The 26,483-nt window shown below is 43.0% G+C and overlaps 2 protein-coding genes across 4 annotated transcripts in view; both read right to left on the bottom strand.

Moving 5' to 3' along the window:
* lamb2 (laminin, beta 2 (laminin S)) overlaps positions 1 to 2,254 on the bottom strand; it is a 33,101-nt gene extending 30,847 nt beyond the window's left edge. The window contains exons 1-2 of one of the 2 annotated variants that reach the window (XM_061257854.1): positions 2,086 to 2,254; positions 1,707 to 1,773 (exon numbers count right to left, since the gene is read on the bottom strand). In XM_061257854.1, the coding sequence (XP_061113838.1) occupies positions 1,707 to 1,737 (31 nt within the window). In that variant the 5' untranslated portion in view covers positions 1,738 to 1,773; positions 2,086 to 2,254. The remainder of the gene's footprint in view (positions 1 to 1,706; positions 1,774 to 2,085) is intronic. The other variant, XM_061257852.1, reaches the window with a different exon arrangement.
* Positions 2,255 to 3,746: 1,492 nt separating this feature from the next.
* The window catches only part of lamb2l (laminin, beta 2-like), a 47,763-nt gene continuing 25,026 nt past the window's right edge, over positions 3,747 to 26,483 (bottom strand). For both annotated transcript variants that reach the window (XM_061257111.1, XM_061257112.1), the window contains exons 15-35: positions 23,690 to 23,830; positions 22,671 to 22,832; positions 22,253 to 22,374; positions 19,725 to 19,845; positions 18,881 to 19,073; positions 18,262 to 18,405; positions 17,587 to 17,818; positions 17,057 to 17,220; positions 16,192 to 16,416; positions 15,795 to 16,009; positions 14,862 to 14,958; positions 14,111 to 14,483; positions 13,621 to 13,805; positions 10,534 to 10,781; positions 9,666 to 9,881; positions 9,329 to 9,473; positions 8,440 to 8,647; positions 7,934 to 8,075; positions 7,279 to 7,455; positions 6,774 to 6,939; positions 3,747 to 5,685 (exon numbers count right to left, since the gene is read on the bottom strand). In XM_061257111.1, the coding sequence (XP_061113095.1) occupies positions 5,549 to 5,685; positions 6,774 to 6,939; positions 7,279 to 7,455; positions 7,934 to 8,075; positions 8,440 to 8,647; positions 9,329 to 9,473; positions 9,666 to 9,881; positions 10,534 to 10,781; positions 13,621 to 13,805; positions 14,111 to 14,483; positions 14,862 to 14,958; positions 15,795 to 16,009; positions 16,192 to 16,416; positions 17,057 to 17,220; positions 17,587 to 17,818; positions 18,262 to 18,405; positions 18,881 to 19,073; positions 19,725 to 19,845; positions 22,253 to 22,374; positions 22,671 to 22,832; positions 23,690 to 23,830 (3,813 nt within the window). In that variant the 3' untranslated portion in view covers positions 3,747 to 5,548. The remainder of the gene's footprint in view (positions 5,686 to 6,773; positions 6,940 to 7,278; positions 7,456 to 7,933; positions 8,076 to 8,439; positions 8,648 to 9,328; positions 9,474 to 9,665; positions 9,882 to 10,533; positions 10,782 to 13,620; positions 13,806 to 14,110; positions 14,484 to 14,861; positions 14,959 to 15,794; positions 16,010 to 16,191; positions 16,417 to 17,056; positions 17,221 to 17,586; positions 17,819 to 18,261; positions 18,406 to 18,880; positions 19,074 to 19,724; positions 19,846 to 22,252; positions 22,375 to 22,670; positions 22,833 to 23,689; positions 23,831 to 26,483) is intronic.

The raw sequence follows: 26,483 nt of genomic DNA, 5'->3' as shown, positions 1-26,483 counted from the left end.
AAATGCTTTTTCAGGCAGAAGTCGAAGATCTCAGATGTATACAACCATTGCTTCCATGTATACCATTTTCATAACCTCTTACTTTATCAGTTCCACATAAATTATCAACAGAATTCAAAGTTATCTCAAAAAAAGTCCAGGAGGCTTGTGAAACAGGGCCTTCTTCTGAGGAAGCCATGTTGAAGAGCCATCAATGGTGCTCATCGTGGTGCCGATTATAATTCTACCCTGCCCCTAAGGACAGATTCTGTTTCTGTTACACTGACTGGCCTGTAGTTAGTGACAGTTGAGGAAAGTGTCACATCATCAATGTAAAGCCCTTATCATCCATTTAAAATGTAAAGAATGTATGATAACTGTTATTGTTACCTATATTTTGATTTTGTCCATTAGTTACAATTTTGTAATTTTTAAATAGTATAACCCTATTTCTGACATATTTGTTGAAAAGTTTGTTATTTTTTTTTGTACTTTATCATCTGATGTTTTAGTCAACCTACCCTGCATAGCCACTCTTCCACACTTTTATTATAGGCTTTTTAAGGACCTAATAAATGGTTTACAAAAATGTGTGATTTTCAGAGTCCATTCAAAATGCTGCACAACATGGCTGGATTGGTAAATTTACAACATGATTCAATTGTAAACATCAACAGGCATCACAAAACATTTTTTGCATGTTGAAAATGAAAAGAAAAAACACTTTTATCCATGATCCATACCATGTCCGTTCAAAAGTAATTAAAAATTTACTTTTAAGAGCAGAAACAAATGCAGAGGCACTTGTTAGACCCCCTCCCCACCCCCACTACCAAAAGCAACAGGGCCACAATGCCAAAATAAACCACCCAGCGAGACTGAGGGTCTCTGGGTTAAGATGCTATTTGTGGTTTAGCCAGGCACTTTTAGGATGGCTATAAACATAAAAGTTCTGCACCAGGACAGTGGGTGACTCAAATAAACCCATGAGATATCAGATGGGTGTGTGTGGTACAGAGCAGACCCATGGCTTTCAAACTGGGACAGAGGCCATATAAAGAGGCAGAGGTTAAAAAAAGAATGTTTATTTTTGAGCCATGACGATGGAGCAGTGGCAAAAGCATTCCTCCCCTTATCTTCTGCAAACTTCAGATTATCCTCAAATAACACAAAAAGGGGCAATTGAGACAAGTAATAAAAAGAGGTCAAAGGGAGGTTGATACCTGAAAGCGGCAAGTTCACTTTTAAGATATGTGAAAATGCTCCCCTAGCGTTTAAGACTATTGGCGGAAAACATTTGTAAAATGTTAACACTGCCTGTCTGAATGGTGCCAGTTCTGTCCGTTAAGTTTTTACTGCATCCTTTTCATGTGCACACTGCTCCAGCAGTGCTGCTATGTAACTAGTTTGCGGAAAAAAGTGCCATCCTGTGGACTTCATCTGTTCAACTTAATCTGTTCTACATGCAAATAAGAATACGGAGTGGAATAATAATCGTATTAATAACAATAATTGTAACTAAAACAGCAAATGTTAACAGTGAAAATATTGGAACACAATGTCTTACTATTTTCAGTGCTTCAGTACACACGCACACCCACACAGACACACACATGCATTTACAAATACAGAGGATGCTGACATGTGCAGGAACACTCCAATGCCATTTTTAAAAAGTTACCTTACAACGTTGAAACCATCTAAGAACACTTCCATTAGTTACTTACCACATAGGAATATTAAAATTAACCCGTGCATGTCGGGTTCATTAATTCTTTGGCTTCTCTCTTTAACCTGAAATGTCAAAATAGAAAATATAAACGCTAGAACATGTATTTTCCTTTTGTCAATATACCATAATTCGCACGCTTGTTTCTGAATACTGTATGGCAAGTCTTACATTAAAACACTAAACGCTAGTCACTGAAAACTAAATAAATTACGTTCAAATGCAAAACAAAACAAACGAAAAAAAACTTCACAACGGAGAAGTAGCATACAAAGTTATTCAGAATCAAGACGAGCTTACGTAATGCTCTTAATTTCTTTTAAAAACCACCTTACTCAAATTTAGGGACGCTCATTCACTTGTTCTTTTTTACTTACGCTGTGTCGTATGTACGTGTGGATCCCAGTTGCGGTGATACAGTTCACAGTTCCCCGTTTATTTGGAGTCTGAACTGTTGAGAGAAGTTTTGGAGCGCAGTGGCTGGTCGATGAAAACTGTGCAGCGGACCCCACAGGGTCCAGGACTGAACCTCGCGAAGGCAGAGGAGTGCACTACAGCACTGGATAATAAATTATTCTGGAGCTGTCTAATACGTCCTTTAGGTCAGTAAAACTATATAACCCACTTACAGATTTTACTTATACTTCTCTGAATAAGATCTTTGAAATGGCCAAGAAAAACAACAGTTACCGGTGTTTTAAAATCACAGAAAAAGTAAACGCTTAATGGCTAAATGAACTCGAGCGTGTAGCATGCATGGACAGCACACTGACTAAAAATAATAAAAAAACAAGTGAATCTTCTGTATTACAATGATGGGTGCTGCACGCATCACGTTAAGAACTCCAGCGCTGGTTTTGGAACTACCTTTCTCTGTCGAGAGAGCGCACGTGAATTTGAAACTGGAATGCGCGTCCACGAGAACGAATTCAAAGGACTCACTTTGATTGTTTAAGCGAACTAAGCTCCCCCACCCACCACTATACACAGGTGACACTTAAATGACAATCTATATATATAACTGCTCCTTTCTGTGTGAGACCTGCCGTGAGATTAGAAAAGCCTCAGCTTTTTTAATGGCTTTTACAGAGTGATGTTGGTAAATTAATCTTGAATGAATCTTGAATCTTGAACATAAACACACACTTGCATTGACATAAAATGTAGATTGCAATTAGAACCGATACATTGTTTGCTGCATACACTGTAGCAGTACATTCACCAAAAGTTGAATACATTGCTGAGCAAGGAAAGTGCAAACACATAATTGGTTAAAGCATGCACAATTGAAGTGATTTTTTTCAGCCCCCATGGCACACTCAGGGGCCCATATGAAGAGCACGTTGGGAAAGGGGTTGAAAATCACTGATCCTAAAAGTGATTCTCACAAAGGAATTTCCCAAAGACAGTGACCCCTAACTGCAGAAGGGGCAAAGATGTGAAGTTTCCCCTACCCTCCACTTCACAGCAAGACGAATGTTATTTACTATCATCACATAAGATTATGCGTTAGCTTTAACAGAAATCCTTATGTAGAGTGAAAATTGTATACCTTATGACTGCACACGCTGTGGCCTTTTAATCATTTTTTTCTAATAGAACTATAGAAGTCCCTTTATGCTTAAAGGCAAAACATGTCTTTCAGGTTTTAAAACCTATTATTCTTAGGTCCAGAGAATATAATTATTCCTCTTGTGGCACCTTGAAATAACCTTATATTACCCCATATTACTCCCACTAATGGCAGACTTGTAAATTCAACAGTGAGGTTTTATTTCTCCTCTTGCCAAATGTCCACTTAAAGACACAGTAGTATTATCTACATGATCCATATAACTATTGTATATGCCCCAGGTAGCAAATAAATCAAATTCTAAAATAAGTTCCCCGCCGTCTTCTCATTTGTTCTCTGGCACCCCCTTGTGTGCAAAAATGAAAAATGTAATGCTTGTTGTTTCTCCCTTCACTTGCACCAAGTCAGGGGAAAGAAATCATGTTTATAACAGTAAATGTAGTGGGAAAAAAACACTCAGAAATGTTTTTTAAAAAGTTATATCAAATGTATATTTATTTTTTAATTTTTCATAGTTGTCTGTCAATAACAATTTAATAGCTTATAGGTGCATATATACACTTGGTGATCATTTTATTAGGCAGACCTGTATACCAGCTTGTTAATGCAAATATTGAATCAGCCAATCCTGTGGCTGCAACTAAATGCATAAAAGCATGCAGATGTGGTCAAGAGGTTCAGCTGTTTTTCAGACCAAATGACAGAATGGGGAATAAACACAGTCTAAGTGACTTTCACCGTGGAATGATTGTTGGTGCCAGAGAGGGTGGATCGACTATCTCAGAAACTGCTGATCTCCTGGGATTTTCATGTCTCTAGAGTTTTCAGAGAATGGTGCGTAAAACTAAAAAAATCCAGTGAGCAGATTAGATTAGATTAGATTAGACTATATTAGATCAGATTAGATTTTTATTAGCAATTAAAAAGCACAACAACTCAAAGAAGTATCATGACACACAATCCCAGAGGATAGCACTTAAAAGCATTACTGAAAACACTTATTTCCAAAGTGATCCTTGATGGAAACAAACAAATACAATACATGGAAATGAACAAATTGATGGAAAGAAACAAATGACAAGTTAAACCTACTAGTCCCCAACTGAAACCCACGCTCATCGTACAAACTCCCTCTCTTAAAAGTGAACCATCAACACTCCACACAAAGCCGCCATGACCCTTGTTTTAAAAATAGCTGTTGTTTGGCTTTGTTTCATATGCAGGGGCAGGTTGTTCCATAAGAAGATCCCAGTATAGAAAAATGAGCTTCTTGCTATTTTACCTTTAACACAAGGAAGACTGCATGACATACAGCTTGCTCTTGTGTTGGTACTATGCTGGCTTCTAACCATATCAATTTGACAGAAGTTCTGCTGGCAGAAATGCATTGTTAATGAGAGAGGTCAGAGGAGAAGGGCCAGACGGGTCAAAGCTGACAGGAAGGTGACAGTAATGCAAATAACCACACATTACAGTGGTATGCAGAAGAGCGTCTCTGAACACACAGCTCATCAAACCTCTAAGCGGATAGGCGACAGCAGCAGAAGACTTAATAAGTCTACAAGATAAGTCTAATAACTGCATGCTGCATGCTTTTATGCATTTGCTGCCACATGATTGGTTGATTAAATATTTGCATTAACAAATTGGTGTACAGGTCTACCTAATAAAGTGATCACTGATTGTATATATATATATATAGTGTAGAAATAATTATTTTCTTTTTTGGTTTATGAAAATACAATAATTAGTCATTCTCCAAAATCCTCATTTCCATAGCCCAGTCTCTTGAGTAAATCTGCAGTGCTCTTCATGAAACCTATTAATAGATAGGATTTCATCTTAGGTGCTTAAGCTCCTGTGTTTTTTTCAGAAATGTTGAAGACTGTGTTCCCATTGTTTGGAAATAATGTCAGTAAGGCAGACAAACAGAGAGAAATGGCAAATCCTCATGTTGTACAGTATTCACTTATCTCTCCAATATTGGGAAGTGCTTTAGAATCTTCTGCGGAAGGGAATATGGGAATATATCAATAACATATTGATGGGTTTAAAAAGTTTTTCAAATTGTCCATTTACAGTCATGGTAACTTTAATAAATACCACATAAAATGATACGGATGTAATGCTAAAAATGACCAGGTGAATAGAGGAGCGGTGCTGTTTTGGGCCCAGGTAAACAGAAGGTCCTTTTGGGTGGGGTCAGGGTACTAGAGATGCTTACTCTCCAGCTGTCGTGTGAGAGGCTCAGGAGAGGAGGGGCTGCTTTACTGGCAGGTGCTGTATCTCTTGGCACTCTCACGGAGGACGTCTCGCACGCTGGTGACATTCTGCTCCAGCTCGGCCAGCTCCAGCCTCTGATTATTCATTGTCCTCTCGTTCTGCTTAAACTTCTTCTCTAGTTCTGCGATACAAAACCAAATGGAAAAATATAGTTGTTTTCAGATGAACATAACATCAATTATCTATGCTAAGAATAGCAGTGATGGGACAGAAAATATATATATTGCAGGAAACCATCTTGGACAAATTCTATATACAGATTTAACTTAACATCTTTACTAAAATAAATGAGCACAATTAAAGAGTTTAAAGACTGACTTCTGGGCATAATAATACAATAGTACATAGTACTGTTTTTAAGCAGTTGACAGGGATAAAGTGCTAGCTACTTGCAGCTGTGGGACCCTACAGAGTCTGTCTGTCGGGAGAAGCTGGAACAATGACTGCAATGGGAGGGGTCTGAAATAACTTTTAATAGTCTCATGATTGTCTGATTACTGCAAAAAAAAAGTCTTAACAAGTCTAGTATAGAGACTTGAACTATCTCACCTCATTTGTGTTACTTAGCAAGTGTCATTTTGTTTTTTGTTGCTAAAAAGGAATAGAAATATTATATAGTAATAGAAAGACTAAAATACTTGTTAAGAACGACTTATTTTCTGGGTTTTGCCATGTTCATAGACTGCAGGAAAGGGCTTTTCCTCACATCCCTACCCTTCATGGCTGGCTGAACAAGGCAGGCAATTTGAGATTTTAGTGTGCCCATCAAATTGCCAGACCAGACTACAATGCTGTAGTGTGTGATGCTCTCTATGACTGCCTGTTTGAAGGCGCATGACTCTCCGGTTAACTCCAAAAGCCCTGGCCAGCATGGAAAATAAAGACATTGTTGGACTCTGGAGCAAACACTGTGTACCTGGACACTTCAGCACAGGTTAATATCAATATGTATATCCAAATATTGGTAACAATGGATCTATACTTCATCTACAGTTTTCATAACCATAGGCAAATGGTCACCAACATATTTTAAATTTCAGGTTCAGGTTTCAGTATTTTCAATGCTACTGGTTCATCTAGAGTATGCAAGCATTGGTCCAGGCAGGATAACAAGTCTACTGACATGCAGAATAAAAAGCCAGCAAGCCCATCCTTCATATAGCAGCATAAATAGTTTTTAATACTGGTTCCTCCCCCATGCTGACGTACTGTGTAACTTCTCCATCCCCTTGGTAGCCTTCATCAGGAGCTCCTCCGCCTGCTTCTTGATTTCTCTTGCCCTCTTGTCCACTTCGCCCAGACCCTGCACATCCCCTCCCAGGGCATCCACCTTACTCTGGAGCTCCTTGTATTTCCCCTCTGCATCTTCCAGCTCCTGAAATGCAAAAAAAAAATGAATTCAGATGTCAGCCCACGAAGAAATACAATACACTGCAACAGCACTGTTGTAAGTATGAGTGGAAATAAAAGACAGAAATCAAACAGCAGTGGACAAATAATGAGTATACAAAAAGCTCCAATGTTCAAAGGTGACTGAATCCATCTGAGCTATATAGATATGCAAGCACACTCAAGCAAATGCAAGACTTATGCCACTGTGTGTGGCTTTAGTTGTGTCTTCTGTATGTGGGAGTCCCAGGTTAGGTTCTTAACTGAAAAACCTTTGAGTCATGGATAATGTTAACGCCGTCTTTGCTGGTAGAAATTCACTCACCTTGTCCAATCCAATGGCAGCCTTGGTGGCATTATCAGATTTGTCCTTGGCATCCTGCGCCATCTCTCTGTTCTGCTCTGTCTTATTCCTCAGTAACTCTATCCCCTTTGAAAGGTTGGCAAGCCGCATCATGGCATCCATTTGCTTGTTCTCTATATCCCCAAGTTTGTCCTTTACCTGCATACACGAGTATGTGAACAACTGACCATCAGCATTACGGAGCTATATGTAGTTGAACAGAGAATTGAACAGTGGGATTGAATTATTTCTATATTTAGCTTGATAGCAGAGTCATTACCATACAGTATTTTAACAAAGAAAAGTATTTGGCACATTGTGTGATGTTGCCAATGCAGCAAAAATGTGAGGAACCCCAATCAACTTAAATCTATCCTCCTTCTGGAAGGAAAAAAACAATTTTGTCGCTTTGGACTACTGGTCATGTTCAGCTAATGATATAGTCAAGTTAAGACCAGCCAGTTCTTGTGATTTGCCAGCTGGTACAGTTACTACCATTTTCCAGCAAACAACATAGGATAGGAAAGTAACCACTTGATTTGAGATATAGAACAGTGAAATCAGATACAATAACTGCCCATTATGAACCGTGTATACTGCTCACACAAGCAGAGGTATGCATTTAATGGCACAGTACCAAAGATGTGGCATCGCGGGTGTTGTTGATGCTCTTGTTGGCATCTTTCAAGGCCTTCTCTGCCATGGTGATGGCTTTCTGTGCGGTGTTGAGAGCCAGCCTTGTTTGGTTGGCAATGTCCTTCACCCCTTCAGCCCGTTTCCTGTGCACAGAGAATAACATGGATCTTTTCACACTCTGATATCAGTTATATACCTGCAGTTAGTGTCAGTTATACACCTGATATTAGTGCCCGTCATACACCCTATTAGTGTCCATTATACACCCACTGATAGTATCCGTTATACACCCACTGTTAGTGTCTACTATACACCCACTGTTAGTGTCCATTTTACACTATCTGTTAGTGTCAGTTATACACCGTCTGTAAGTGTAATTTATACTGACACAATCTCAGAGATGATACTGGGCTCTACATACACTACATTAATATCACACATACTGGGCTCATTATTGAAAAATGTCCACATCCACCAGCAAACTGTGACAAACTGTCTGTCACTTACTGGGCATCCTTGGCATTGTTAAGCAGTTCCTTGGCTTTTCGGAGCTGCAGGGAGGTGGTGTTGAAGATACTATCCACATTGGTGAGGTTTGCTATGCTTTCCCGGATCTGCTGCACCAAGTGGGCCAAAACACTGTTGTTGACTGGCAGGGAGATGTCCAGCACCTGCTGGGCCACCTTCTCAATGCTCTCTGGGTCCGCACCCTCCTCTGCAGCACACGCCCAAAATGGCACAAACATCAGTCCACTCATGCAGCCTCCCCCAGGAATGAACATGTCACATCAGAAAAACAACGTTTACATTTACCTGATTTTGTGTTGGCAATGCAGCTGAGAATTTCCAAGAAAACTAACAAGAATGATGATTTAACCTCCTGAGAATCAACCTTTCATAAAAGGGTAATATATAAGTATTTTACTTTTTTTTAAATAATAAAAGTGTCTTGGATGACAAAAACAGCAGTGTTTAATTAAATGCCCCTTATATGAAGAGAAATACCATATAGAATTTTGGGAAGCCAAAATTGAATGTCTTCGTTTGAGGACCCAGGGTCTCAGGAGGTTAAGTATGAAAAAATGAATCAGTAAAAGTAAGTTAGTCATAATGCAGTTATCAGCAGCCTTTGGGTCATCTGTCTCTGTTTCCCATACTATTACTGGAATTCAGCTTTCTTTTAAGATTTTAGTAATATTTCAATAGATAAGGTGTATGTGTATTTGACACATACATCAAGCAGAACAGAAACGACAGCTCACTAAGTTCCTGCGTTGAGATAAGTATATGCAGGTCACCCTGCAGCACTGAAGGGTGATGGAAGGGTTCCCTTCAGTTTGCAGGTTCAATAGCCACACAGACCACACTGATTATATTATATGCAGGCCAATCAAACCTGTCAAGAAGTCTTTGATCTTCTTGATGAAATCCTTGAGCTGATTGTTGGACTTTTCAAAGATATCCTTCTTCTTCTGTGCCTTCTCCAGTGTGCCCATGGCCTGTGTCTTTACATCCTGAGTCAGCATCTCAATGTCTTGGAGCTGGAAACAGCAGCATCACAAGCAAACAGTAATGTAAAACAAGCTAATAGAGAAATAAAAACAAAACAAGTACAAAACACTTGTCAAGACAGACTTTGCTGCGTCTAAGGGGCTTGAGAACACACATATAGGATATGGCTTCAGTTCACTGATTTCCCCATGCGATACCCGAGGGACCGGACGTGCATGCACCTTCTTTGAGACCCTCTGCAGCTCCTCACTGGCGGTGGTGATGTTGCCAGCAGCCTCCCTGGCCAGTTTCAGAGCCCCAGCAGAGGCACTCAGGGCTCCATCGCACCCCTCCCCACCACACTGCCTCATCCCACTGCCGTCACGGCAACCAGCACCCCCGCAGAGGCTGTTTGGGCAGCTGCCATTGGTGCTTGCATTTGCATGGCCGCCACACACCTGGGAAGATGGAATACATGGGGTATTAGATGTCACTCAGGTGAAACCCCCACAGGCAATAGGTAAATTATTAACACCTGGCATAAGAGCACAGGAAGGAGGTCAAAAGGCACCTGGTCAACAGTCACACCGAGGGAAAAGCCATACCTTGGGAAAGACTAAGAGGGGAGCCATACTGAAAAAATCTCAATGCCTACAGACAGATCCATTTGGCTCTATGTTCCTGTACACAGCAAAAGGTCATGTATGACATCAACTCTGAAGAAGTAGATTTGACTGAACCCTCTTGGACTTATATATTCTGTTAGATAAATTACATTTACATTTTTACAGTGTGGGCATGAGGTGGGCACAGGCACGTGTAGGACGGTGACATTCTGTTCTGCGGCAGAAATAAATGACACAGAAGGAAAAGGGTGTACAATTAAAACAGAAAAAGTAATTTCCTGTTGTTTAGGGTATTTCGGAGAAGAAGAGAAATGCACCAGTTCTTCACTTAAATGGGGGCGCAACTGTGTATTATCATTATACAAATGTATACAAATGGAATAGAATTGCAGTGTGCAGAATCACAAGGCTAAGCAAGGTACCCAACGAAAGGCTGAGCCATACTGTTTACAGCCCCCTACGAGGCTGCGGGCAGATTGCTCACCTTGTCGCTCACATGGTCGACCTTCCTGCCCAGCTCATTGGCTTTATTGTCCAGCTCTGCCAGTGACTTCTTCTGAGCCGCCATGGTGCGCAGGAACCTGTCCCGTTTGCTCTTGAGCAGGTCCTCGGCTTGCTTCCGAGTCTTCTGCGACTGCCCAACCGGGCTGCTGGGACCCGACACAGAGGCGTTGCACTTCCGCTCCGCATCCTGGGACTCCTGGTAGTACTTACGGACATTGTCAAGCTGCTCTGGAATGACAGAGAGAATGAACAGTTCATGCCTCGTTAAGACTTTTATTCCTCACGCCCCCAGCAAGGTGAAGTGCACATTCTCCAACTGCTTTGGAATGAAAGAGAGAATGAACAGTTTATGCCCCCCACAGCAAAGTAGCATTATATCACTAATGAGGCCAAGCAGAATTCAGCCGGCTGGGTTAATCATGTTCAGTGAAGACACAATTATTAAAAATCTCTTCATGGACATTTTCTGAGATTTCAGCATTTATACTAGCACTTAACCCTTTCCACTTTACCCCTTGTACTAGTCCAGTAAAAGTGTTCACGTCAAAGCTATTTCCTGCACACACATGGATGAAGACTTCAATTTTTAAAAAAGCTTGTATAATCCAGACATTTGAGGCAGAAAACATTTATCTCAGAGCTGGTAAATTGTGTACTTGCTTGGTATTTTAGTGTATCTTTTGTGTAAAAAATTACAAAACACCTTATGTTTTTGTAGTTACTATACTATATTTGTGCACAAACTATATTTCAGCTTGTGTACGAAATGTGGTAAAAATATCTTCCACAAGGGCTTTCTGTACCCAGATGTCCTAAAGTGTCCCCAAATCTCTCCAAATACGAAACATCTACATATCTTTTTGTCCAGACAGATGAATGATCAGAATCACATTTAAAATTTAACTTTACCTCAAAATTAGGTTAACCAGCGCCCGGTTAGCCAGTACAATTACAGGTTTATCTATAGCAATCCTGTAACTACAAACATTTGTATTTTTGCTATGCAAACACAAAAATATTTCTAAATTGTCCGTCACCTGAATATGACACATTATACCTTGTTGGAAAGGGTAGGAACTAGGAAGTAGAGAAATGGTGTCAAGGATTGTTAGAATATGCCTTTTATTGTCTGAGTCTGAGGCGAGGTGAGTATTGTAAACCGTGAATGTGGCCAGGGGGAGGCTGGAGTTTTATTGTTCTTCTGTGCAAATAAGAGGCTGATAAGTATCTTCTCGCTAGCGGAGTCTTTCTTACAATCTGGCATTGTCATTTTGTGGATTTATTATATCCCAGTCTTTTGTATGATATAAATATGAATGCAACAATAATTTGAGACATCAACAACTCAACCATAAGTGGGCAAAGTGGATAGGATTATTATTAAGTATTATTAAGTAATATTAAGTGTCATTTCTGAGGTCTGCAAAGCAATTATTCAACCCACACTGTTATGCAAGTGCAGTGATATTGCTATAAAAGTATAACTTTTGTCTGGAAGATTTTCAGGCCATTTAATCCATCAAATGTTCAAAATGGTTCCTCAGTGGTGGAATGACTTGCCTACCACTGTCAGAACAGCAGAATCCCTCCCCCTATTTCGACGCAGACTCAAAACCCACCTTTTCAAACTCTACCTTAGTCCTCCCTCCTGATTTCCCCTGCCCCTCCTTTCTGATATCCCTATCCTTGTCTAACGCCCCCCCCCCCCCCCCCCCCCCCCCCGAAAAAAAGAAAAAAAGATTGCACTTCTGATGAAAACTATGTTTAGAACAGCATTTCCTGTGTATTTTGCACATTTTTCTGGATGTGATGCTCTGACTCATGGTAGAACCTATGCACTTGTAAGTCGCTTTGGATTAAAAGCGTCAGCCAAATGACTAAAATGTAAATGTAAAATGTAAAATGTTCACTAAAATGTTGAAGCTGATTATGAGGCTTGTTTATGTTTATCAATACCAACTTGCATGGCTAAAAAAATGAAGCCATGTTATTTTCTATTTATTTTTGTCTGTAGTTGTAACAATAAGTACGGCTAAATTGTTTTATTGTTTAAGTATCATTCATCCAGACTGCTAAATTACTTTTGGCTCAATGTTCCATTGACACTGATCAAACATTCTTGCCTGATACTGAATTCTGAAATCTGACCTGTAAAAAAGCATTCGCCTTAAACATTACTTCTTAATTTCCAAGACTAACTTGAAGAAAGATAGTCTTTATAAGCCTAAAGGATCCTTATAAGCCTAATAAAACACTCTCAAATTAAGCCGTTTTAGGAACAGTGCACTGCTAATGGCATCCCATTGGAAACAATTATGGTGATGATCAATGCAGCATATTTCAGAAGATTACACCCCACGTGTATGTGCCTCTGTTACTGGAGCTTAACAATAAGATCCAAATTAGAAACTAATTTCATCTGAATAGTAACCTCTTAAAAAAAAACTCATCAAAAACTCAGAAGGTAAAAACCTTCAAAAATGGGTGGATGATGGAGATATAGGTCCCATGGCTTGTGTAATTATTCGTGCTCAGTTTTTTTGGTTTTCTATTTTGTTTCCATAGTAACTTTGTATATTACACTTTGGTTATTCAACACAACCTTAATGCAGTATTAGAAAAAGGTGCAAAAAGGTTTTGTGCTTGCCAGGGGAGTGGGGAATAAGAACAGAGTAGCAGACAGAGTGAATCCACACGTTAACACAGAGGGATAACCACTAAAATGAGCAAGTGATAGAAAGGGATAGGGAAAACACAAACAGAAGAAAACACTTAGGGTTTTAAGTTCAGAGAAACCAATGCGTGGCCTCCCAGTGGCCCAGAGCAGCACCACACTAAGATCTCACATCAGTGGGAGTAACACAGTGGGAGTTACCCAGGCTGTGGAGTGGGGAATGGGAGTTACCCAGGCTGTCAGTCTGGGGAGTGGGGAGTGGGAGTTATGCATGCTGTGTGGAGTGGGGAATGGGAGTTATGTATGCAGTGGAGTATGGAATGGGAGTTATGTATGCTGTGTGGAGTGGGGAGTGGGAGTTATGTATGCAGTGGGGTGGGGAATAGGGGTTACCTTCGAAGCCGGCGCTAAGGAAGTTCTCCAGCTGTCTGCGGAGCTGGGCCAGTGTTGCGTTCAGGTCCCTGAGCTGCTGCTCGGTGTGGGTCATGTTCTGCTGCAGTCCCGCATCCTTCAGCGCTGTGTCGTTCAGCTCCTGAGTGATCCCCATCAGCCGCCCATCCGTCAGCGCAATCTCCGCCCTGACACAGAGAGGCAGGAAAACCCAGAGCTGTCAATCCCCTACATTACTATCACAAACACACAAAAGACTGGTTTTCAGAATGCCAAAATAGGTCTATGTCTAGTACAATAGTACTATGTGTAGCTCTTGGCTGCTGACCCAGCCTCAGCTCTTCCTGAAATATACCCTTACATTTCTCCAGAACTCCAAGGACACGCTGTATGTGAAACATTAAGTACAGCTAAAAGAGACTCATGTAAAAAGTTGGTTGGTTCACAAAGGAGTGTGTTCACTAAACAAACATATGATTACAGCTATCCCTACCTCAGGTCGTCAATGGCCTGGTTGAGCAATTGCAAGATATTCTCTTTGTCGCCATTTTGGATCAGGTCCTTAATAAGGGCCAGCTTTTCCTCGAGAGCCCTGATTCTCTTATCGCTGGTGCCGGGGACAACCCCACTCTGCAGGATGGCCTGGACAGACCGGTTGATGCGGTCCAGCTCGCTCTGCAGCTGGCGTGCAATGTCGTCCCACTGGCTGAAGCAGGGGTGGCAGGGCACGCACTTGGGGAAGGTGCCGGTGAAACCACGGGAGCACTCATCGCAGTGCCTCCCAGACGCCCCCTCCCTGCACACGCATGCCCCCGTCACATGGTGGCACTGCAGCGTCTCCGAGCCCAGCCGATGGCAGTTGCATTCTGGCACGGCATCAAGGAAAGGATGAAACACATTAGACAAGTAAACCATTGCAGAACAATATTTTCATGAGGTGTAATGGCATTTTTCAAATGGCTGTAATATTTATTGCTATTATCAGGTGTAGTTCTCAGACAGAAAGGTTTAGTTAGCAACAGCAAATATTCATCAGCCTTTCACTGAAGCTACATTTAAGTGGAGCATATTGAGTATGAAATATTGCTGGACTTAATTTTCTTGAAATTGTATTTTCCCTGGGGTTAATTAAACAGTCTCTGTAAGATGTGCATGTTACATACTGTAATAACCAGACAAAGCAGTGGCTTAAGCACAGTGAAAAAGCAGTGGGTGAGAGGAGAATGTTGTTTTCGGCTGTGTACCATGGCACTGGATCTGTGGGTTTCCCCAGTGGAGCTGTTCACACTCAGAACACACCCTCCCTCCGAACCCCGGCTTGCACTGGCACTGCCCACTGAACTGCAGACAGGGAGGGAGCCACAGTCACGGAACAGAGCACAACCACACAGGAAAAGGGCCACTGAGAAAATTCAGATGTAAACAATCTCCTTAAGTCACCTTAATTGGGGATAAATATAGGCACATACAGTGCTGTCACTGAGTTAAAGAAAACCACAGCAGAACAAAACAAATACCCAAGCAAAGCAGAGTGTCTGTTTCTGCATGCCTTTGTACATTTCCAAGCTTAAGGTGTCATCATTTTTCTTGTTTTGGGTTTTTAGGGACAGTACATTCAATTGTTATGTTTAAACACAGTCTTACATTACAGTTTACATTACATTTCTGCATGTGTTTTGGAGATTCTCATTCAGAGTGACTAGCCCAGATTATATTCTTATGTACAAAGAAGTGATTTACATAGCTGGATATTTTTTACTAAAGCTGTTCAGATTTAGTACCTTGTTTGAGGGCACACCAGTAGTGCCCCTGTCCACAAGTCCTGAGCCACAAGCCCAGTTCCCTAACATTATAACACACTGATACCCTGTTAATTATGGCCCTCACTTAAATATGGCTCTTCTAAAAAGATCAAGTAAATCCCAATGGGAGCAAAATGCACAATGTAGCACACATCTCGCGTTCTGTCCTTGTTTCCACTAAACTAAAATGAGCCACTAATTGTTCAAGCCTTTAAAATGACCACTATCAAGAACAGCTCTTTATGTCACCTTATGGGCATTTGTGGGGATAAATGTAGGCATATACTGTCACTGAGTTACCAGAGCAGAACAAAAAAATCCCCAAGAAAGGACTGTGTCTGCATGCATTTCCATGATAAGCAGGCCTGTCAGTACCATGTTGCAGTGGGGTCCGTTGGAATGCTGGGTATGGCAGCCACACGGCTCACAGCCGTGCTCCGTTCCAAAGTTCCAGTGGTAGTCCGCACACTGGTCACAGTTGTGCCCCACCACGTTGGCCCGGCACGGGCAGGCCCCAGTGCGAGAGTCGCAGCGGCAAACCTCCCCGTCGCAGTAAGGCTGGAGGGTGCCCGCCGTCACACACGTACACCCTGTGGCCAGGACAGAACACGGCACATAACAGACTGATTACACCGCCCGAATGTGACAGCAATGTACCGCATGATCAGAGGTGGGGTTACACTGGAGCGGATCAGGATGCCAGACTGACAAATCCCCACAGGCCTCAACAGGCTCAGCACGCTCAGAGCACAGAACACGCACGATGACTCACGTCTGCAGTCCTGCGATAGAGCGTTGCCGTAGTGACCCAGTACGCATTGGGAGCAGGAGGGGCCGTCAGTGTTGTACAGACACTTCAAGCACTGGCCTGTGCGAGGGTCACATGATCCAGGGTCCTGGGGGTCGATGTTGCCGTTGCACTCGCACATCCGGCACTCCCCGCCCGGCCTCTCAGGGTTCCCGAAATACCCGGGGGCACAGCGGTCACAGCGAGAGCCTGAACAACACAGGGATAGAGAGGAGATGATGTTTAACTAAAACTGAAACTGCCTTTTTAGTGTTTATTATTAGCATCTTACTATTCCATCACTACAGTTTTCAGCTTTTATTAGTGGTCTTTTTAATAAGTTTTTAGCATATCATTAAAGTAAGATTTCTTTGATGCAATATAGAAAGACAAAATTCTGGAAACAATACATACCATATATAAGAAACTTAAGCATTTACTACAGCAAATATCAGTCATTATTCAATTGAAAAACGAACACTGTCCTTAAAACACCTATGACTCATCGCCCACATTCCATTTGAATATACAAAAGAATGACTGCATTTTTTTACGCACTTGCTATGCAGAGACGCCTCAGGCACTGTCTGTCTTTTGACTGACACTTAGGGACAGCAGTTCCATTCAGAGTAAAAGGTTTTTGCTGCTTAGACTGCTTTCTCAGCGTCTTTTTACAGACGCCAATGTGAGCGTGTTGTACAGAGTATACACAATGTGCTCCTTTTCTGCTTACATTTGTCTTTATCTAAAAACAACATCCATTACTCATCCCCTGACTCATGGCCATCATCTGGCTCAGAACAGGCCTGGTGGAGCACGTAGGCCTGGAGCAGCACAGCCGTTCCCTCACCAGCATATCCCTGCCTACAGCGGCAGAGGATCTGGTTGGTGTTGTGGTCGGCGTAGCAGGTGTCCCCGTTTGAGTGCCCGCTCCCAGGATGCCCTGGGCAGGGACACGGGCGGCAGTGCTCCCCCGACCCCAGCACGGGGTTTCCATAGAAACCGTCCACACATCTGGGCGGAGACACACAAAGGAACGTTCAGCAGACGTCCTCTCACCTCTGGCACAGGTCTCAACAGATTTACTGCATTAAATCAGCGGTCCTCAAACTGTGTGTGCTATGCATGCCATGGAGAATAAAACAAACAGCTGTGCAAGGTTTAAAAAGGAAGTCTGGGGTGTCTCGGTGGCGAGCCGCGATGTCGGCGGTTCGAATCCGACCGTCCGACATTTGTCGCATGTCTTCCCCTCTCTCTCGCTCCCATTCTTCCTGTCTCTCTATACTATATACTGTCCAATAAAGCTGAAAAAGGCCTAAAAAATATCCAAAAAAAAAAAAAAGGAAGTCTGGCTCCCTCAGCCCATCTCTGCCCCCTCACCTGTCGCAGGCTTGCCCAGTGGTGTAGTCCCTGCAGTCCTGGCAGGTGCCGGTCTGAGGGTCACACAGCTCCGCGTGGCCGTTACACTGGCAGGGCTGGCAGTCGGGGAAGCCCCACTGGCCCACCTGGCAGTCCGCGCACTGGCGCCCGGAGGCCCCCTGACGACACGGACACTGGCCGGTCACAGGGTCACACTGGTGGCTGTGGGACCCATGGGAGTGGCACTCGCAGGCTGCGGGAGGATTTTGTAAGAAACTTGAAGCTCGGTGGAGGCTCGGTCGCATTCAAAATAAGGACACCGTTAAACACAACGATTTCTGTTTTAAGCCACAATATAATATATCCAGGATACTATGATATCATTATGTGTTCCTAAATATAGCCAGGTTATGCTTCATACACAGTTCACATGAGAATATCAAATGGCTTATATTCCTGGCCAAGAACAAGCAGACTGGCAGGAGCCTCACTGCTACATGTCTGCCTCTGACTTAGGGCTTGGCATTGTGCTTTAGCAAGCATCATAAGCATTCACTTTTAGTGCCTCTGTCCATCGAGTATATTCTCCGTGGTCCATCTCAACACCTTGAAAAATAGGTTTTATGTTTTCACCCTTTACTTCAAAATGGCTCTGCAAAAGCACATGTTTAGTGTGAACGTAGCAGTGGCCCTCACCAGTGCAGCCGTATGGTCCGAAGCCATACGTCCCAGGAGCGCACTGGTCACAGCGCCGACCAATCACATTGGGCTTACACTGGCACTGACCCCCGACCCTGTTACATTCAGCACTAAGTGACCCCTGGGGGTCACAGAGACAGGCTGCGTGATGCAGGGAAAGGGGGCCAGACAGTGAGGAAGAGAAACAAAGGAAAGCAAATGGTTATTTAATTGTGCCACATCATGCAGCAGAATGATATAAAATACATAATCTAATTACAACAGGCATGGAAGGAAGACAACAGCTGAAGTACACATAACTATGTAAATGAAAAGCTCCACACATTCGAGGCAAATAAAAATACCACAGACATTCTACATAATAATACAGACTCCAAGCCAAGTGAAATATACAAGCAACACTTAACAGGCTGTAATTCTGCATTACAATATTAAAAATGAACATAGCCAAAGCCATTTCACTTTGTGCACAGAGGGGAGAGATACTACTATTTTCTCAAACTCGGGGGAAGTTTGTGTTCAATATCAGTAGACATCAGCTGAATTACAGTATTACAGGGTTTTCAGAAATACATTTTTATAATAACACCACAGACCACTGACCCCTGGTACTCACACAGGGCTCCATCATGGAGGATGGCAGAGATGCTGCAGATGAGCTTGGTGCACATCTCAGCCAGAGAGGGCATGGGCGTGGTCAGGAAGGAGTCCAGGCACATGTACCGCAGCATCTCCTCCCGCCGGTGTTCCGCCACGGGTTCGTTACCCTGGAAACCGGGCAACTCTGTGTACTTGGGGATCAGCACCAACTGTAGGGGTTGACAGCAGCCAAACAACAGGAGTGAGTGACAGTGAAATCAATGTCGGATAGCTGCCATGACACTGCAGGGCTACTCGACTCTGGTACTAGAAGGCTGAGGCTCAGTTTGGTTGCTAAGTTAAGTTACATAATTGCCACACTACTCAGCAGGAACCCTAAAACCCATAAAAGCATGCATGCACTGCAGCCCTGGACGGAGCCCTGCTCTGCATTTTGCTATTACTGCAGTATCTCATATGTACTTCTGTTTGTGACCAGGAGGTGGCAGCATATCACAAGATGTTTCAGATCTTTCAAGTATAATGCTAATAAACTCAGTGAACACTTTATTAGGTATTTATTAGACTTATTTTTTTAGACATATTAGTCTTCTGCTGCTGTGGCCTATCAACTCAGAGGTTTGACACGTTGTGTCTTCAGAGATGCTCTTCTGCATACCACTGTTGTGATGTGTGGTTATTTGCGTAACTGCAACCTTTCCGTCAGCTTTGACCAACCCGGCCCTTATTCTCTGACCTCTCTCATTAACAAATCCCAAACTTCATCTTCTATCTACTCAATATACCTTCACCCATCAGGATTAAGATAATATTAAGTTGGCATTATGAGTGTAAATTTGAGCCCTGATCAGCAGACTTACGGAGTCCACCAGGATGAAGGCAGTCAGGTGTCTGTGGGAGACGCCATGGCGCTGGAAGCGGATGGCTATGGTGTACTGGTTCCTGGGCTCAAAGCAGAACGGCCGGGGCATCTGAATGTACCTACAGGAGCAGCAGTGCAGAGGGACAACAGATGGTTACTTACAGGTGCAGTGACCATCGACCAGGCATGTGTAGCTGTCTCCAGACAAAATAAAACCTTTAAATATGAGGAAGATCTTAAGATGGGGGCTAAAAAGTGAAAGAATCATACAATCATTTGCAATTTCCATTAGAGCTAGAGGATATCCCAGCCTAAGGGCTTTGACAAAGCCTAAGAATCACACCCAAGGGCGCAGCAAGAGCCCACCATGACACCTGCCATCTCAATGCAAGGCAAAAAAACCACACAGCACAAAGCCCAGGACCCTAGTCCCAGAGAAACCGATGAGACACCCAACACAACAGTGGGCCCTGTGACCAATCCTGGCCACACAGGAAGACGGTAGTGTCCCAGGCAGGGGGAACAGCTTGGGACTCAATTCAGCTACTAATGAGGGGGGTCCAGAGACAAAGGGCAGGGTCTGCGTTTTGGGGTCTCCCCCTGGGAGCGGCCCCTTCCTCTCATCCTTTCACATTTAAACAAGCTCTGCAGGAGCGGGCGATCGCACGCACGGCCTTCTGTTGCCCCAAGGGGGGCACACAAAGGGCAGAGGTTAAGCCACTCCCACCCATTACAGAGGGCCAGCAAAGGTACCTTCATTTTCTGCTTCACACAAGAGAATAGAAGTTTAACAACCACTTGCACTCTAAGCTGTCATACGGTCACATTAAGATCTGCGAAACTGACCTCACGATAGACTCGTTGTGAGCTAGTATTAATTTGTTTGAGTGCAGTTTTTCTTAGCCTCAAGCACTCTCTTGGACAGGAGTCTGGGATGGCTCAGTGTGTCAAAAGCACATGTGAAAAAGTTGCATGAATGATCATTTCTGTGCATGAGCAGAGAAGTATAGTAGAGAGCAGTTGATATGTCCATGTACAATTTATATAAAAATCTGAATCATTATAAAGTATGCAAATAACCCTCCTGTCCTGCCCCGCCATCCCCAGTGGTGTGCCTGGCTGCTGTCTCTCAGTTTTGGGTCTGTCAACTAATTGGTTTTGGCTGAGGTAGTAGGGAGGAAACCCCAAATGCTTCAAGTTGTACCACTAGAGGCCAGCCAATTAGAGGCAACCAGGTCTTAACAAAGACGCCTTATGAAGATGAGCTGCTTCATACTGGGGAGATTACCTGAAACCTGAGCTGCAGGAGCGGTGGAGTCCAGCAGCCGGATATTGGACAGTGAACAGTTAGATGTAGCCACTTGCCTCCAGACTGGGACATCATTAGTTTTAATCCCAAGTGTGATACACAGCCTGTTGTTAACCATGAGTGAGGTTCTTTACCTAAGCTTCGACATTATCAACAGCTACTTTCCTATTGGCAGCATGTGACAGAATAATGTACATTCTTAATTCTGCGGAAAGTGCCTGATGAAAACTAGAACTGTGTGAATAAAAAATAAAAATAGTTAGCTTTATAAAAACAATAGACCTTGGTGATTTCCTGCCAAGAATTTTGGCAAATGTGAAATACCGTAGTTGGTCTACTAACAGTAAAGTTAACGGAATTAAAAATCAACCATTGGCACATGCTAATGATTAAATAAGTGATCAATGACAGCAAAACATTGGGCTTGCTCAAGTCACATGTTACCAGTTTCCATGACAATAAGCACTTTGGAAACACTTGTGTTGATGTTTAACACACAACAAAATACACTTTTTACATTCCAAGGAAAATTGTTGAGGCACTGAAACAAAGAAACAGCACATGTGAAGGGTCAATATGTAACAGAATGTGCTGGAAGTCACAACTGCCTACAACTGCCTGTCTGTGCAATACATAAAGAACGAGCAGACAGAGGTCAACATTTTCATAATGAAATGTTGGAACAGGAACTGTTTCACAATCAATCTTATTTATATCCTTCTCTCACAACTGTACTCACTAGCCTTGTCATATCTTTTGGCTCCTGTTTATCTGAGATTTGTGCAAATAATGAATCTCACATGAACTTACTGAATTTATCATTTTTCATGCGTATTTGTTGGGAGGGAGTTTAATAGGCCACTTCACAAAAGTGGCTACTATATGAATCAACATTAAAAAAGCAAGGGGAAGGTTTTACAACAGACAGGCCACTTCAGACAGTCAATAGAAGGCAGGAAGTTTTATAAGGGAGAACAAACGGCCAAATCACTCTAGCACCCGACCAGCTATGTTCAGTGTCGGTGTTCACTGGGGTCATACACATAATGTGTCTTTGTTAACACAACTCTATGTCTGGGATGGTAAGGACAACACAATGTTGTGTTACAGTTTGTGTTAAAAAGACTCCCTTTGAAACATGTATTGCATATTTGTAACACAAAAGTAGTAACTTTGACATAAAATGTGTTGAAAAGCCTGTTGGATATGAACAGTACCTTCGGTGGTGGGACAGAATGACGGTGTACATCTGTTCAGTTGGCAGCACGTTCCCACAGCGAGAGCTGGTGGGCAGGTCCTGCGAGGTGATGCTGACGATGGCCTCCCAGTCCTCTGTGGACTGAGAGAGACAGGACAATGCACAGGGAGGAGAGAACACATCCATCTTCAGAAGTGGGAATTCACTAATAGCACTTTTGTTTAGCTTTTATATGGAGTGAAGACATCGGAAGAATAAATAAATGATGTTCTATACATGGAAACAATGAAGAGCTAGAATCTTTCTGTGGGGTTTTCTTGACAGTACTGAGACATGTCTGTAACTGATGCTTTTCAAAAGTCACAAACGCAGTCCCCCGCTAAGGTGTGTTTTTTTCTGAACAGGCACTGCAGGAAATGCCACACGCTCACACATACCTCCGGCTCATATCGAATCATGATGTCATACTCCATGGCGTGGGGGATGTTGTTGAGGGTGAAGACGAGTCCCGCTCCATCCTTGACCCGGGCAAACCCTGGCCCAGTCCATGTGACCATCTGACCAGGAGACTGTTCCCTGTTCACTCTCTTCACATCTGGCTGCACAAACAAACAAACACACACACACACACACATACACACACACCATCACTAAAACATTTCTGCAAAAACAAGCACTGACACCACAACCACATCAACCATATCTCATTACTTAACACGGGCTGAGTGAGACATGAAAACACAACTCCCGCCTCCAGTTAGAGGACTTCTGCCCCTCCTCCACACCCTCCTTCTCTACATCTACAAGCTCTGCCAAACTGGGATTCACTCAATTAAAATGTGCCATGCTTGCTTGGTTTCCTTTGTAACAACATTAGTATAACTCATGCTTAATGTAGTAGTAAAATAACAAACAAATAACATTCTCTCCTATTCCTAAAGTAACAGTGAAAGAGTCATCTGTGGTCTGACATAAAGTAGAAGTTTTGTTGTTTCGCTGCCTCTGGGAAATGTATATTTGTTATGTATGAAGTGTAATGGAGTAGAAAAGGAGCTTTCATAAACAGCACTTTTATGCTGGTTGGTATGATAAAAGCGTGTAATATCAGGAGGCAGACACAAAATGCTAATGCATGTTACATTTCCTCCTTATTTCCCGGAATGGCCTCAAAAGAAATGGCCACAGCGCTGCACAAAACAACTGTGCTCTCATGGCATGTTGCTTCACATAGGAGCCCACCTGTGAGATTAAGCAGCCTGCCAACTTCCCATTTGGAAATGTGTACATGAGAATAATGTGTCCAAGGTAACTCCATTAGATGCTCAAATTATACAAATTAACGTATTAACGTAAATGATGAGTCTCATAGGAATGAGACTGGGTGCAATTTTCTGCAGTCTTTTTGAATGAGATCATGTACTATGCTTGAAAGAGAACAGGATGGAGAGGGAATTACTGTCTGCTGCAGCTGACGGATACGCCTCAGTGCTGCCCTCTGCTGTTGAGCAGCAGCGATGCGGCGGTGGCGCTTGTGCCTTCGCAGCTGGTTGTTGAGGTGCTGAACACAGTCAGTCTCTGCCTGGGGTCTCGCTCGTCCCTGCACGGAAGAAGACGCACACAAGCAAAGCGTTTTTGTACAGAATACTTTTCCAAAATACCTACATTTGTCGCTGTTAATTTATTTGAAAGGCTCCCGAACAAAGAGGTACAGCCCTTCCACACAGGGAACTACAGTGCTTTAAAAAAACATTTCTCAATTTGAAGGGGAGGCATTTGAACGTAAACAAGGTCACTCTGCAAGGGATCCAGTTTACACAACAAAAATGCCTCCATCTTCCTATTTATTAACATGTGTGGGGTGCCCTATTCTGTCCAATTAGTCTCTTCTGGGAATTTGGCCATACTGAATCAGTGACTGAACCTTTCCCTCCCTTTGACAGAGGCTCATTCATTTTCAAACATGTTCTGTATTCTCAAGACATATCTGCCATTGCCTTCAAACATCTGCCTCTACATGGGCTGACACGAACAACCATGACAAGAGAGAGAGAGAGATAGAGAGAGATAGAAAGAGAGAGAGATTGAGAGAGATAGAGAGAGAGAAAGAGAGAAAAAGAGACCGGGGATGGGGGGGGGGGGGGGGGAGTGCAGTGATTTGACACATCCCTAGTCTCCTATGGGCCTCCCATTGTGATTCCAGAGATGAACCATCCCTTCACTACCCCCCTTCACTGAACAAAGCTAAAGTAAAAAATGACAGGGTGAGAGAGCAACACTCCTGCACGAAGAGGCCCATTCACCCTGACTGCTGCTGCAGGAAGCCACCATCTCACACGCCACACACACCACAAAAATCTGTACTTGGCTGTAAGAACATGTGTGGATTCATTATAACTGTCAGTAAAATCTTTTCTTCCTTCTTGAATGATGCACATGGTTGACTACGGATCGAGAGTAATGTTAGTCCTCAGCTGAGGTCATGTTAAATTCTCCATGAACTTTGTTGTTTAAGTGAAAAATCAAACAGAGTTGTAATCCCGTATTTTGTCGGACTCTATCGGACTCATTGTCAACTGTTCTGAACTAGAGAATCCTATAGGCAGGATACAGGGTCACATACACAAAGTAATTTAAGTGAAATTATTCATAGGATTATATTGGTTGTGCATGTGAGCATTTGGGTGTTTGAGTGTGTATGTGAGAGAGGTCTAAGGGTGACTGTGCAAATCTGCATACGTATGTGATGTGTATATGTATGTGTATTGTGCATGGACACCAGTATGTACATGTGTAACTGTGTGTGTCTGTGTGTTCCTGTGCTGAGCTCCTGTGAGGGTGTGGGCAGCAGTGCTAATTCTCTCTGACAGGCGTGCATCTGCATACTTCTCAAATCTGTTTCTGGGTCACTTCAGGCCTGGGACTGTATGCTTAGTACAGCCTCTGCAGTGTAAGCACTGTCTACACCTGACCCAGCCAGACACACACTGTGACCCAGCCAGAAACGCACCGTGACCCAGCCTGGCACACACTGTGACCCAGCCAGAAACGCATTGTGACCCAGCCAGAAACGCATTGTGACCCAGCCAGACACACACTGTGACCCAGCCAGACACACACTGTGGCCCAGCCAGGCACACACAGTGACCCAGCCAGAAATGCACTGTGACCCTGCCTGGCACACACTGTGACCCAGCCAGACACGCACTGTGGCCCAGCCAGACACTCACTGTGACCTTTCATGAAGCCAGGAGCAGACAGGTGAAGAAGCGCTGATTGTCTTTAGTATATTGAATTCATTTCAAATCTTATCATTGAAAATATGTTGACTTAATGTTTATGAATTTTACAAGTGAAATTGAGGCAAAAAACCACCCTAAAACAGCATAATGAGACAGAAGTACGGCCCCTAGAAGGAGTGTAAACACAGGATCCTGTGGGCCCTGGAGCCCACAATCCATCATTTTAACCACCACATACACACTGCTGTAGAAATGCCAACATGCTGCACAATGAAAATTCCTTTTTCCCTTTTATTTAGTTTCTGGTTGTTTGGGCTTGCAGGAGATAGATATGAGGGGGACAGGAACAGGGCAGAGATATTAGGCTGGGGTTGTTGTTCTCCGGGTCATGCCATGACTTGCCCCATGTGGGTGCAGATTCAAACGGTAGCGGGGCCGTTCTCAGATCGCGGCAGCGGATAGTGCCCTCCGTGCACCAGCAGCCTCGCTGTCGCCTCAACACAGCGCTCAAAGCTGATGTCTATCTGGCTCACATCGGGACAGCCTGCCACTGCACTTAGTGTTAAACAAAGGCTCTACAAACACAAAGGGTGAATCGCTGTACCAAATTCTCTCCAACTATATCATTCAACTATAAACCAAATTCATAAAAACATTCTAAATGCAAATGATGTGTCATCATTCCTTCGAAGTTCACTATTTTCAAATTTTTTACATTTTAAACAGACTGATTGATTTGTCTGATTATTCTACCAGGTGGATAATAGCCACAATTGTGCTTTCCCTTCAAGCTATCAAGAGTGTATATCAGATATCTTCTGAAACTTCTCAGGCCAACTCCACCTCAATTACAATTTATTACTCAAAACCACTGAAGGTAATTCTGGAATAGCTTCCTCACTCATAGATGTCACTTACAGGTAGAACAGCCATCACATTCTGTATATCCTTTCCAAAGTATCCTGAACATCACTTTATTTCAGTATCACCAAGTCAGGAACACACATCAGA

The sequence above is a fragment of the Conger conger genome, chromosome 10, assembly GCF_963514075.1.
Source record: "Conger conger chromosome 10, fConCon1.1, whole genome shotgun sequence".
Taxonomy (NCBI): Eukaryota; Metazoa; Chordata; class Actinopteri; order Anguilliformes; family Congridae; genus Conger; species Conger conger.
Note: the sequence above shows the minus strand (reverse complement) of the source record. Positions and strands in the feature narration are given on the sequence as shown.